The sequence below is a fragment of the Cyrtonyx montezumae genome, unplaced genomic scaffold, assembly GCF_038088225.1.
Source record: "Cyrtonyx montezumae isolate F1298 unplaced genomic scaffold, pur_monq_1.0 scaffold_17, whole genome shotgun sequence".
NCBI lineage: Eukaryota > Metazoa > Chordata > Aves > Galliformes > Odontophoridae > Cyrtonyx > Cyrtonyx montezumae.
In genome coordinates, this window is record NW_027071903.1 from 459,782 (window position 1) to 474,457 (window position 14,676).

At 41.4% G+C, this 14,676-nt stretch overlaps 1 protein-coding gene across 1 annotated transcript in view; it reads right to left on the reverse strand.

The window, feature by feature from the left end:
* Positions 1-4,502: 4,502 nt before the first annotated feature.
* USP10 (ubiquitin specific peptidase 10) overlaps positions 4,503-14,676 on the reverse strand; it is a 40,793-nt gene continuing 30,619 nt past the window's right edge. The window contains exons 10-14 of the mRNA XM_065733098.1: positions 13,872-14,052; positions 10,301-10,466; positions 7,446-7,590; positions 6,296-6,361; positions 4,503-4,821 (exon numbers count right to left, since the gene is read on the reverse strand). Coding sequence (XP_065589170.1) covers positions 4,634-4,821; positions 6,296-6,361; positions 7,446-7,590; positions 10,301-10,466; positions 13,872-14,052 — 746 coding nt within the window. The 3' untranslated portion in view covers positions 4,503-4,633. The remainder of the gene's footprint in view (positions 4,822-6,295; positions 6,362-7,445; positions 7,591-10,300; positions 10,467-13,871; positions 14,053-14,676) is intronic.

Genomic DNA, 14,676 nt, shown 5'->3' on the forward strand with positions numbered 1-14,676 from the left:
AGAGCTCCCCAGTGGTATTTATGCTCTCCAGGCGAAGAGGACAACTTTGGATCATCCCGTCTTGGCAACCGGCCCGTAAAACTGAAGGCAAAAAGAAAAAAAAAAAAAATTGAAGGGGGAAGAAAAAAAAGGAGGCAGGAGCAAGGAGAAGAAGGGGGGGGGGGGGGGTTTCGCTTCGCGTCGCACCGCGGTTGGAAGACACTCATTGGGGCGAGGAAAATTAGGACCGTCCTCCTCCCAAAGGCTGTAACACAACACCCGGCCAGAGGAGGAGGAGGAGGAGGAGGAGGAGGCAGCAGGAGCAGTGCAGCAGCCCCATATAAGCAGGGTTACCCTCACTCTCCCCGCTGGCAGCTTGCAGCCCCGCTCCCTGCCACGGGGGTTCAGCGGCGATGAGTTTGAAAGAAGAAACAAAAAAGCAAACAAAAAAAAACCCAAGTTAGGCATTTCTTTTGCGCGGGGCAGCAGCCAGCTCCATCCTCCCGGCTGCTGGCTCAGCCATTCCCAGCACTCTATGGGAAAAGCCCAGCGGTGCCCCAGCTGGGCACTGTCACTCCTTTTCCTCCCCAGCTGGGAGGAGGCAGCTCACCCAGTGCTGATGTTCCCTGCACACAAACACAGCTGCTGGCAGGAAAAGCAGCAGTGAGCAGAGCATCAGGCAAACTCACCTCTGCTGCAGGATGCCCCAAGAGCCCAGTGCAATCCTCCCTGTGGTTGCAGCCCCACGTGCACATGGTTTTTATACGCCGTGAAAGGAAATGACTGAGCAAAATATCTTATTTTTTCTTCTTCTTTTTTTTTCCTTTTAATCAGACGAACAGGAAAACAAAGCTGTACTGTGAGTGACTACGTGCATGCATCACAGCACTCCGTGCAGCTGCTGCTGATCCATGGTCCTTCCTGCACTGTTTGTGGGGGAAGAGATTCCCCCCATTCTTCCACACAACAGATTATTTCCCTATGCAAAACAGCAGCTAATTGGATGCACAGTTGACAGGCCTCTAAGATTCTGCCACTAGGCACAGTGCTGTTGATCAAAGCTGCTCGTTATCACGTGAGCAAAGCTGGCCCTGAAGTGATGCTCCTGGAGCCGGGTCCATGACACCACTGTTGATTTCATCTCATGCACTGCTGTCCCAAGCTGTCCCTTTTGCAGAAGCAGCAGATTCTCATTGCTTTGGTGTCTTCAGCACTGAGCTGTGGCTTTTAACTTGCAGTGCAAGTGGGACACTGATGGAAAGGACCACTGAGATCACCAAGCCCACCCCACACGTGTCCCAGTGTCCCCACTCAGTCCCACTGGTACAAGTACCAGAGCCCTGCTGCTTGCTCTCCCAAACGCATTCATGAGAGTACTTCAGCACCAACTACAGACAACATGCACTCCATCATTCCCAACAGTGCACTCACACAAGGTTGAGATGCTGCCCCAACCATGGGCCATCCTAAGGACAAAATGGGGCTTTGCTTTGACATCTCTGCATCCTCCTCCTGATCTCTTCCTGCTCCAGCTGTGCTGACTCACAGCCTCTGCATGGTGACTTGACTCCCCCATTCCCTGGACAGCCCGTGCCAGTGCATCACTGCTCTCCCAGAGTCAGAAATTGCTCCTAACATCCAACCCGACCCTCTCCCAGCAGAACTTGAGGCCATTACTCCATAGCTCTTACCCATCTCATATCAATTCTCCATCAACCCCACTGCCACACTAATATCTGGTGCTTTGTGTATTTTCTACCATATGCCCATGCAGCTTCCCCAAACCCGTCGGCGTTCAGGTTTGAGCACAACGAGGCTTTTACTCGTCCCATTTTGTTGAGAGTCAGCACTTTCAGGTCCTACAGTCAACCAAAGCCAAAACAATCAGAAGTTACTTTTAATCACTCAGCGTTATTACCGCCCTGATTATAACGTCTCGGTTTCATATGTGGTAAAAGCCACATAAAGCAGGCTGCATATGTAAGTATGTATTAGGAGAGGACGCTTTTCATGTAGCATCCAATGAAGAAGGAGAAACACAGATCTCACTATTCACCCCTAATTGAACACGCAGACAGCATGTCTTGGTTTCCAACCTAAATTCCCCGTTATTTCTTATTCCAGCACGAGCTCAGCAATACCAGTACTGTGGCAAAGTGAAGAATGGGGAACAGACCCAAAGTCGTGGTACCGACATGCAACATCTGGCTCCAGCACTGAAGGGTGCAGGGGGAGAAGAGGAAACATCTCAAGGCTTGACTCCCCCAAACCCTGTGCCATGTAGCCCAGTGCTCACATTAAAAATGCTCACCAGGAAGACAAAGAAATGAGCAGAGAAACCACAGAACCGTCAGGAAGAGGATTGCTACATTTGGGGGGCACTGCTGACCCCACTGAGCACAGATGGAACACAAACTGAACATGACAAAGCCCTTCCCTCCACATTTCTGGTCTCAGCCACAACCAGAGATGCTGGAACACTGTAGAAGTTCATTTTGCTTTTTCTACAGCCCCCTCTCCAACTCTTGTTTCCCTCTTCCCCCTTAAATTAAAAATTAATTCCCCTTTTCCCTCCTTTTCTCTCTTTTCATCCCTTTCCCTCCTTTTCTCTCCTATACTCTCCATTTCCCCCCCCCTTTTTTTTTTCCTTTCCCCCCTCCACTTTTCCTCTTCTTTCCTATGTACCCCCCTCTTATTCTCATTTCTTCCCTTTTTTTCTCCTTTCCAAAGGAAGCAACCAGCAAAGGTCTTCACCCCAAACCAGCTCAGAAACATAAACCACACTCTCATCTTCAGAAATCCTACCCCAGAACGCGTGAAGCGCAACCACAACCTCCCATCCCACTCCGTGCATGTGCTGAAGGATCACACACGGAACCAACCAGGCGTGCCACCACTGCCCTCTGCAGTGGTCTGGATACACATACACATGGGAGAACCCCATCGGATGGGATCTGCATGGCCTAAGTGAAGAAGCAGCAGCACAATTTCTTTCGTTAATAAAAGTTATGTTCTCTTAAATAACTGAAAAACAGAAAAGCACAGCTTCTCCCCATCCCCGAATAGCTCCAAGCACTTGAAGCCTTTCTCCCCCACCCCATCGAACCGTTGTAGTTTATGCTCTGGGATTTTTCTAACCATGTTTATCGTTCTGGGGCGTTTGGGGGTGGTTTTCCTTCCTCTACATAACTGCAGACACAGCAGAGGGCTGCAAGGTCCTCTGTTTGGAAGGATTTAGTAAGAAACTGTGGTGGTGCGTCCGCACCAACCGAATGCAGTCAGAGCAGACTGCACTTCTGCAGCTCTCTCTGAAGCCTGAGAGCTCCTTTTTGCTGTTGTTTCTTTCCCACAGCATTCTCCATCCCTTCAACGCTTTTCCATTCCATTTATTTACTTAACACACACCTAAGGGGATCTCCTGCTCCTCAGTTGGGAGGCAGTTTTTGCAGCGGGTCTACGTGGGACTGCTGAAGTGAAAAGCATCCTACCCACAAGCTCAAGGTTTTGGGTGATATAGGTCAAAACCACCACTTGTTGCAAGGACCCACCACCAAGCAGCACTCACCTGCCCCTTCTGCTGGAGCACATGGATGTCCTAAATCCTTTTTCATGCTGTTGTGGCACTGCGAGATGAACTGTAGCATGAATCTATTGCTGTCGTGCCTCTGAAGCAGCAGTGGCTGGAACTGACACAAGAACAAAACCCACGCAAACACACACCTTAAACCAACTTTGTGACTTTTATTGATGGGCGACAACTTTATACTTCTAGATATCACTAAACTGTGTACAATTAGGAACTCAACATTATAGGAGAGCAGACAGCAAAATTAAACAAAGCAGACTTAAAAGAAGTATCAATCTTAATTATTTTGCCCATTTTTTTTTTAAACTTCATGTACACAGAAGCATAAATGCAGTTTGAAATTTCGTAATAGCAATAAAGTTACAATCACCCATCTATATAGACTAACATCTTAACTCCAAATATTTGATCTGCAATGTGTACTTAAGCAGTTTCTCATCACACAATTATTAAAACGTGTCCTCCCACCAGGAACCAGCAACTCTGCATTTTGTACGCACGTTTTTTGAAGCACGTCGGACCACCTCCACCTCATACACATTGGCTCGTATTTTACCACTTATCAAAAACTATTGGGGAAGCAGAGAGAGCTTTTTATTTTTTTAATCTTTTTATTACTATTTTTTTCTTAATTAAGTAAAGATAAAACATTTTCACAGAAATCTACAAGTTCTGTTGCTGGTGCAGGGTTTCCTTCTACTATGCAATTAGAAAGTGGGAATCGAATGCAGATTCCCTGTTTGTTATCTTAGGATTCAGCATTAATTCAGATTTTTTTTTTTATAATTTTTTAATTTTATTTTTGTGATTCACGAGACTCGAGTCCTCCCACCAAGTGACTCCCCTTCTGCAAAGTCAACGCAAACTACGTTGTGCACAAACCCAAGGTTACTTTCCTTTTTTTTTTTTCACGTTATCTCATAGTTGCAAAGGGAAAAAAAAAAAGAAAAAGGAAAACAAAAGATTCACTCAAAAGAGCGTTTACAGGAGGAGGAAGGAGAAAAGTTAGTGATAGTCGGCGTTCTACAAAGCAGGGATCTTGCACACACAGCGGAAGAGGGAGAGGTTTCACAGCAGGTCAACTCGGCGGTAGTACAGGAGGTAGGCTGTGCGTTCTGCCGACGGCTTCACCACCTGGTACTGGTTGATCACCTTCACTGCCTGGTCGTCGATGCGGAGCCAGCCGTTGAGCCCGATTTGGAAGACGTCCGTAGTGTAATGGCCGCCAGTTGCGCTGTTCCCGTGATGATAGACAACTGTGGAAAGAGGAATTGGTGATGCGTGCGTACGCCGCGTGGGAATACCCACTGCCTGGTAAGAAGCACAGAGTGAGAGTTCTCACTGTGGGATTCAGGCAGGTAGTGCCAAGCCAATGTTCCTCCACAGCGTGCTGTTCTGAAAGTGGGCTCTGTTGAAGTACCAGCCTACATTTCCCACGCACTAGTTCTCAGTAATCTGCTTCCAACGTTGAAGGGAACACATCTAACTACTAACGGCACCGCTTCAGAATGAGAACCAAACCGTCTTCTCTCCTCTACTACCTCCACATCCAAAATGCTCTCAGAACAGAGGGCTCAGTTCTCCCTACAAAAACCAAACCCAAAGTTTAATACTGAGCTCTCAGTGCTACACGCAGATGGTGCCTCCAAATGGAACAGATCTGCATGTGTACATCTATGGGGGCATGGAAGAAGCTGCATTTAACCTTCTCAGAGCATATGCCCCAACCACACGCTTAACAAGCCCACAGAGAAAGCACTGCCACACTTGACAGTAGTAGAAGTCATTACAAAACAATATCCAGACTGTTTTTTCAGCCTGAAAACACACTCCAAAGCTAGTCCAAAGTTTCATTCATTCAAAATCAACCATTTTACAGCAACATGAATCAAATAGACAACGTTTTCAGGAACTTACAAAACAAATCCTGAATTCTTCACATTCTAACATTTATTTTAATCACTAGATAGTCAGCAGTACCTGAAACTTACTTGTTCAAATCATCTAAGCTCAGTGTCTGTGGATGAGAGCTCCTCAGTTGCCAGAAAACCTTACTGTACTTTTCCACAGAGGGAGTCAGAAAAAATTAAGACTGCAAACATACTTTCTTCAAGTCATTTTAAACATGGTCTCCAAACCTGACCCATGAAAATCACTTCCAATAAAATAAAATCACACTGCCAGAAGCAGTTCTGGACGTTCACAAGAGCCAGGTACTTTTTTTTTTTTTCCTTCTGTAACCTCAGTGGTCACAAAAGCGGATCCCAATCACCAAGTCACGTAAGGCCACCACTACTGGCCCAGATTTGGTGACATGGACATTAAGATCTCTGGATTCTCCAGTTTATTATGTTCTCCTGATGTCAACAAAAAAAGCAGGTGCAAATCGTAAGCCTCAGGAAATTCAGAGGCTGTTTTGCTCAGTATGAAAATCCTGCTCCTGAATACTTACGTGAGCTTCCAACCTTAACTACCAACTTAAGTATTTCACATACACTGCAGACTCTTAAAAACATCATTTCCTCACAGGAATATCACCATCTCCTCCAAGTTAAATTTCTCCACCTACAGCATGCTACTCATGGGACTGCCAGCAATACTCATCTTGAGGGTTCAAAGGGGTGTAATGAAGAAAATATTATGCCATCCAGGCAACTCCCAGAACTTTGAGAATTCTAATGTAGAATTTGTATCTGCAACACAGGGACAAGAGGCACACGGATAAAATACCTGCAAAGAGCCGGTAGGTTCTTTGGCCTTTAAAAATTTTACTTTTCACACCAGGAGATAGTAGCTCTGGAAGAGGAAAAAGAGTCACAAAGCCAACAGTTAGCAAATTCAGAAACAAAAACAGAGATCAATTATTTCTAACAGAAACCAACATCGGTGCGAGCAGAGGAAGTTCATCTAAAATGTTTCCTCCGGCTTTTAAATAAAGTTCAAATATCCAGTGACAAAAGTGATGAATTTTGAAGTCTGCTGAAAGCTACAGTATGTGGAAGGTTTAAAACTAAGATTTTAAAAAAGAAAGAAAAGAAACAAGGGATGATCAATCAGCTTTGACATTTTCTTCCTTTTGTTCCCAAATATCAATGTCAGGTTCCCAGGTACGTTGTAACTGTTGTCAGAGATGGCAGACAAAAGGAGTTCTACAAATATCCAATCTTTAAGACATTTTAATATTAAATATTAAGCATGCTGAACGTGTATGTATCCTGCTTGATAGACAAGTAATCATCAAATGCAGGATATATACAAGTTCTCACCCTTCATAAAAGCAATACCTCTTAAGATATTAAGACACAGACCTCTACCCCAAACTAGTGTGCTTTCAGGCTGTATCTTCCATAAAATGTCTGTCTGCTTCCATTAGGAGCTGTTTATTACAATAATTTGCCACTTCCAAGTGAAATCTGACATAAAAATATGTAGCATTATTTGGCAACAGCAATAAGTACAGACAAATCCTTCATTCAGGAGTCATTCTCAGTGTTTGTCCTCATCAGTCTACAACCTTACTGCAAGAAGGTATGCAAGAAGCTCTAATATGGCCAACACAATGCCAAGGATGTTACAAAAGGCTGTAAGATCTTTCACCATAATGTTTTTCGCATGGTGGTGGCACAAGCCAGTATGAAGATAACATGAGATTCAGCAAGGCTGAATCTCCGGATACCTAAAAGTCATCCTTCACAGAGGATAAAAAGCACAAGAGATATTCAACAAAATTACTGGTTCCAAGTGGCAATACCCTCCACTGAGAAGAAATCCCATGCACAAAGCTGGAAGCAAGGAAGAAGTGAAACACACAGGTGCACACCAGGGATTTAACATTTCCAAAACAGGGAAAACGTCTGTAAAAAAAACAAAACATCTTTACCTTTACTGATTTCCAGATCAACAGGATACTCAATATTCTTGATAAGCTTCTGACATCCGCCAGTTTTCTCATACACAAACCTCTTGAGGTGTAAAACAAGGACAGGGGGGAGTTCTTCTAGTGTCACTCTTCGACTGATCTCCACCTAAAAACACAGAACAAAGAGGAATTCAAAGTGATTTCTGTTGACTGCTCAGAATTACTGCTTCAAAAGAGGAATAAGTACTTGGCTTTAAATACACTCACGCGAAGAAAAAAGTCTGCATGGATAAGACAGTCTGTAAGACAGCTAATCATACGTGACAGTAAGAGACCAGTAATGTAACAGTTTAAAAATTACTTAAAATCAATGAGATTTGATGTTCAGGAACTCCCTTGAAGAACAAAGCGAGCTGTTACATAAGTTACCTAAAAATGAGTGCCACCACGGTAAGGAGATATGGAAGTTTTCAGTAATTAAATATATTTCTTTTCTAACAGGCATACTAGGTTCTGTAAAGATTCTGAAGAAAATCCAGAGAGAAAAAGACAAGTTACAGCCACTAGTTTTTATTTATTTACCAAATATTGACTTTTTATACAGTTATAATCAATTAACCCCAAAAAATTACTGTCTGGAAAGGTAAAACTAGGCTCAGAACTCCAGAGCAAAACTGCTTTCCCTTCCTAGAAATCCTGAAGTAAAAAAAAAAAATTAATTCTCTGAATAACTTCTTCAGGCTTCTCTAAGTTTTCAAACTCAGGATAATCACCTGTATCCTCCTTCTGGTAAGTCATCAGCATCCTGTATTCCAAAAGAGGACCCACTTCTGCTACCAAGTGCAAAACTGAAAATCATTAGGAAAAGCTATCACTTTTCTAAGCTTGAATACTAAAACTTCTGGCTCTTATGCTACTGAAGCAAGCAGGTTTTGTAGGGTGCATCATTTCCTCAGGGATTTGAGCTGAATCTTTTTACAAGAAATAGTTTGACACTGGAAACAGAAATAGTCTCCACAAACTGTAAAACTTCACCTACATCCTAAGGGTTCAAAATATGCCTTTCTGCATCCAAAAACCATCTAACCACTGGCAACAGTGACAGCTTCTCTGAGCCTTAAAAGAGGGTTTTTTTGTGCTTTTTGTTGTTGTTTTTTTTTTTTAACCAGCAGGCCAAACAGGGCCCTGTTCTTTTCCACTCAATAAGTGCCTGCTGGCACCTACCCATCCATCTTCCAGGAATAACATGCAGAAAAAGAAGCTCTAAGGCAGACTCTGAAAGCAAAGATGTGACTAGAGGTTCACACAATTCTCCTATGAACTTAGGAGAGCTTCCATATTCCACACGTTCTAGCACGGAACAGCTGCTGTTTTTACAAAGCAAATCTGGAGAGGCTTTATATAGAGAGAAAAATATGCACTTGATTCATCCAGTTATCATTGTTTGAAGATTTTCCTGGAATTTAGTCTTCTAAATCTCAAGTAGAAAGCCTCTGAATTCAGTTCTGTGCAAAAAATAAAAAAATAAAAACCCAACAACCAAACAAACCAACCCCAAATACTTCACATGTCCAAACCCAGATCAAGATAGGAAGACACAGAAAAGCATCAGTGCAGTGGTTTATGCCCCTGCTGTTCTCCTTTCTCAGTCATTGAGCTTTTGTTCGGGGACATGTGTCTGCACCTCAGCTGTGCCTCACCCAGAACCTCAGCTCGGATTGCAGATCACAGCAGTGTTGTGTTGCAGTGCCAGGCTGAGGATTCAGCACATGTCCTGCCACCCTGCCTGCCAGGGCACCTGATTTCTGGTAGCAACATCACCAGCAAAAAGCAATACAAACAATTGCTTAGCCAACATTGAGTGAGAGTGCTGAGAAAATATTTGTGTAAGCCTCAAGGAGCAGTCTGAGAACTTCAGAGAAAGTGAAGACTCCTTCTAAGGAGTTTGTGGAAGGTAACCTGGAAAAGTAAATGAGGAAAGGCTAGCTTCTTACTCCAGAATTTTCACTTCTGCTACAAAATGTGAACAGAGGTCTGCAAATAAGAAAAAAAATCACTCCAAGTTCAAAAATTAAGACAGACAGATCAGCTGAAAAGCCTCCTAAAAAACTTTAGACTGCTGTTCACTGTGGTTGCTCCCTTCTGAATATCCCCCAGCTGTGAAGAATTACCTAAAATTGACTATAGTGTTCCTGCATACTGACTGTACATCTTCAATACAGTCAGCAACAAAGCATCAGGAATGCTGGAGGAGTTACTGACTACTGAAAGATTACAGGTTATTAATCCAATGATAAAGACAATGATAATAAACATCAGGTGCTGTAGTGAGGTTCTACACGGGCCCTCTGCCAAGCCTGTCATCAGTAAGTATCCTCATTTTTCACTTGTAAGTGAAGCATATAAAACTACTCATCAAGAACAGCAACACAGAAAACCATGCAAACGTACTGCTGCAACATTTTTCGTCCCAAGCTACAGCATGCTTCCAAGCAACACTCCACTCTAAAGAGCTGCTTCTTTAGTAAGATTCCTGTCAATCCCCAGAATTAGGGCTAGCTAAAAGGCATTTTACTTATAATGGTACGTTATTATCACAGTTTACCCTGTTAATAATATACTCAAGTAAAATCTTCAGAAAAAATATCAATTTACAGGCAGTTTTGTTTAAGAGTTTGCTCCCTTCCTTGAATGCCTTTCACTGTACGTATTCAAATGTTTTATGTTTTACTGCTGCAAGACAGAAAAGGTTAGTATCTTTTTTTATTAACATAAGGATTAAGAGTTGAAGAAACTACCTGTAAACCAAGAGCTGAATAAAAACCCTTGAAAGAAGTTTTAACATTTGACTGTAAAAAGGGGTCAAGAGAACACACCTCTTGCTTGGTTTTTGTGGTATAACCCTGGACAGACTCTCTTGCCACCAAACTTTCCAATGCATCCTGGACGGTGCGTATCTTGTCAGACTGGATATCCAGTTGCAGGGTAAAGAAAGGCTGCAGCGTAGCAGACTCCTTAGAACTCTGCTGGTAAACAACAGACCTGTGCAGAGAAAAAAAATGAATGTAAAAAAAAAGGAAAGCTATTTTCAACTATACAGAACCTTCAAGTTACACCTTGCTAACTCAGCTGATAAGTTAAACCTGAACAAAACACACAAATACCAGGTTCGATAGCTAGCATCCACTTGCTTCAATAGCTTGAGTCCACTTTAATGCAAGTAAAATCAGTTTCATAGCTCCTTAGAGCATACTGAGTGGAATTATATTTTAATTATTTTATTTATGCAAGGATTAAAACAATTCTGGATAAGCATCAGTCACTTAAGGAACTTACAGCAATGATGTTTTTGATCATGCACTTAAAAACCTCAGGACACATTAAAACATGTTATGATCAGCTCTGCAAAGTACTGATCCATCTCCAATTTATTCCTTGCTGTAAAAAATTACAAGCAAGTCCTGATTATTTAATTAGCACACGATTATTCCAGTCACTTCACTGTGTCCAATTCCACAGTCACTTTAAATTGTTTGGCTAGGTCTTGCCATAGGAAACACAAAGTATCCTCTGCTGAGGAGCAGCATTTCCTTTTCCTTCCATCATTTTCCATGTCTACACTTTGTCCACGTACTCCTCTGAAAGAAATGGGAGCCTTTTGGAAAAATCATAGTGGTAACAACATAGGACACGAGAATGTGAATATTCCTGTTTGGATTTCTCTTTTTCAGGGCATTCAGCAGCAGCCTTTCAGTAACCTGGCTTGGTGAAGAGCATTTTGTGCAATGAGATAGTTCACTCTTCAACCACATCACTGCACTAAGTGCAGTCTTCCTGTTTTCCCTGAAAGCTATCAAACACAGCTCAAGAATTTATTTTATTCTGAAAGCAGTACTTACATTAAAGAGTCCCAGCTGTTTAAAGAATGGGATTTTATACAGCTGAAGAAATAAATTGCTTACTATATTCTTAAGTTCATTATAGTGCCCCACAAAGCTTGAAAGCAGTAAGATCATTAACACAGCTGTAATTCCTGTAGGCACGCTGGAATTTCTCTGGATGATGTATGAAATGTTAGCAAACATGTGTGATTACTGCCAACTCCTATCAAAAGAGCCCCTGCAACTCAGGCAAAACCCTGAAGCAGCAACAACAGTCGATGCCTCTTTAGATTGGCAAATACTTATTCTTCAGAGGAAAGACAGCATATGAAAAACAGTACCATGTTTATTTCACTTGAACGCTTCCTCCTTGGCTATATTTAAGGACAAAACCTTCAACACATGGCAAGAGCAGTGCTTCAACAAACAAACCCAGCACTGTGCAAGACTCGCTGCTTTTGGATACATTTCCCAACCCCTTTTTAAGCTAACCATTATTCAGTGCAATGATCATCAGAAAACAGCTACAAAGTCCATGTACTGAAGATTAAATTACTAATTCAGATGATATTCTGAAAAGATAACGTTAATAAAAAGTACTTCTTTCTTTTAAAGTTACTAGGAATGAAATGGCAGAATTTCCTCAAACAGTTGCACAGAGATGGAACTGACAGCAAAACCTTTACCCATAGCTTAATTACTTAGAACAATTAGAAGTTTCAACTGGTCAAGGGAAAACGCATTGCTGTCAATACTCTCACGAACTGTAAGAACTCTACACTAAGCAGTACTGTTTCAGGATTATTATTTTTTAAATGAGTGGGCACTGCCCTTCTTAAACTAAATAATATGTTTTATGCTTATTCTTTTAGGGGGAAGAGTTGCTGCTATTTATGGAAATACTTAGCAGGCTTCTAACTGTTTTGCGAGCTAGCTGGTATAACACACTGCAAATTCACAAGCTGAAAAATCAAAAGGGACTGTGCACACTATCAACCAGATCCTGACAGCACTGTGCATCTGTATATCTACTCTTAAGTCTTGCACTGCTTTAAAAAATAACTTCTTTAAACAAGTGCACCCTAATAGGCATTTACCAGTCAAACTGAAGACCCAAGGAGTGCTTAATGGCACCCAGAGGCCAGAAGGTGCCAATCCACACCACATTTTCCATTGCAGGCTTTTCCCATTTGATTCTTTCCAATTTGTGATGCTCTTATTTGGTAGATTTCTACTGGCATTTCTGCATTCAACCCTTCCTATCTCCACCCTCAGCCTCAGAAGAGGAAGCTTTCCAGCATCACAACAGGAGATACTGTTTCTGTGGTAAACTGTGTGACCTAGTTTGGAGGCTAAATAAAACGGGTGTGGTGAAAGCAGACAACAGATGTCAGAGTGGAGTGTGTGCTTCTGTTGCTCACTACAAGTTTTTGCCTTTTTCAGTATTACCTCCACATTATTTTCTCTGCATTTCTACAGAAAACAGTGTTCACTAAATACTCTGAACTTAATATATTAACTGAATCATACAGAGATCCAGATACTGAACATGATAAAAAATACTATGAGTGTTAACAATATCTTGGGTACATGAAGATACCATCAATGTGGAATTTCAATATGTAAAATGCCTGCCTGCCAATTTTTATGGAAAATATCATATTATTTGCCAGCTGTCTGACTCCAATCCCTAAGGAATAACTTCAGCACATTTCATAGGCAGAAGGTACTAGCCTGTATTATTCACACCTCTCAAATGAGTATCTGGCAACACATGGAGTCAAACACCAGCAATTAAGTGCCCGTCTCCAATGTAAAAATAATACTTCAAGTTTAGCAATTTTGTTTTGGAATATGCTTTTAGTTATGTGTTTACCTTGCTTTCCTTTTAAATTATACATGCCTCAAAACAAGCAATGAAGCATCCTATTAAAAAACACTCCTTCACTATCTACTTTCTGCCTTCCCCTGGAATAGGACCTGAATATAAGTAATGTCCCACATTCTTTACATTCCTGAAACATCTTGTAGTGATTTACCTTCTTCCGAACTCCTTCAGCCTTTAACATTTTACTTATTAACTATTATATGTAACTTATGTGCCTCTGGGAAGCACATGTTTGAACAACCACAAGTTAACAACTTTTTACTATTCCAGTTCTTTTACTGACTGGGTTTAACTCTTAGCTAATCTCACTATCCATCTAGTGAGGCCACAACAATTGGATATAGCTGCAAATTTTGGAGCTCTTCAAACATTAATATGAACATACAAAGCATGTTTATAGAAGTGGAGTTTGAAGTACAATTCTGGAGTTTCGCTCACTAAAAAGATTCAGAGTCTGCAATAATTCAGAGAATCTTTTGGATCAGTTGTTTTAAATTACTCTGACCTATCTTTGATTTACTTGCTAACAAATGCTTTGCAGGAGAAACATTCATCTCTCCAAGCCTGAGCAAACTGTTTTCTTCTACCTATTGTGAGGAACACAAGAAAAACAGGAAGAAATCATTTGTGAAGGCAAAGCGTGCTACAGTCTCAACAACTTTTTATTAAAAGAACTACCTTATGTGGCCACCAAAAATATCAGTTATTGGTGTCTGAACAAAATCAGCCTGTCGAGTGACCGAGGATTTGTTGCGAGGCCCCACTTGCTCCCATTCATCCTCACTGCCTTCTCCTTGCTCATCTTGCTCCTCTTCTTCATGAACAGTCTGAACCTCTGGGCCGTTGGAAACAGAGAGTTCTTAAAGAGAAAAAAATATTGTTTTGTATTTGTTTGTTTTCTTTGCAAATGAAACATGCAAACAGATATAGAACTTAAAAGGAAAAAATATATTAACTATTTTCAGAAGACAGAGTGTTTTCAGAGATTACCCAGATTTTGTAGGCCACAGATTTCAAAATGTGAGAATATTCCTGGCCCCCTCACACCTGGGCATATCCATGTATCAACAGAATGCAGCTCATTAATGACTGAATGTAAATAGATGCAGTTTTCTAATAAAGCTTCATATATTTTTAGTTATAAGTTTATGGAGTAGAAAAATAGAAAGTATTACTCTGGAAGCATAATTATGCCATTATTAAATACAACTCCTTTTCTGCACAGATATTTTCCAGAGAACCCAAGGCTCAGCAAATATTTTCTTTTCAAGTGCCAAACTCAGGAGGCTAAAGAAGGCTTAGCACACAGTCAGAGAATAAAATACTGAATGATCATTTTATATCAATAAAATTTTTTTACCCTGCTGAAGAGACATTGGTAACTGCTGACCTGAACTCTACTTGGCTATGGCTGTTTTGTTTCATTTTTAAATGGCAACCCAAACATAAAGCCACTGTAAAATAAAACTGTATTCTAGACTAC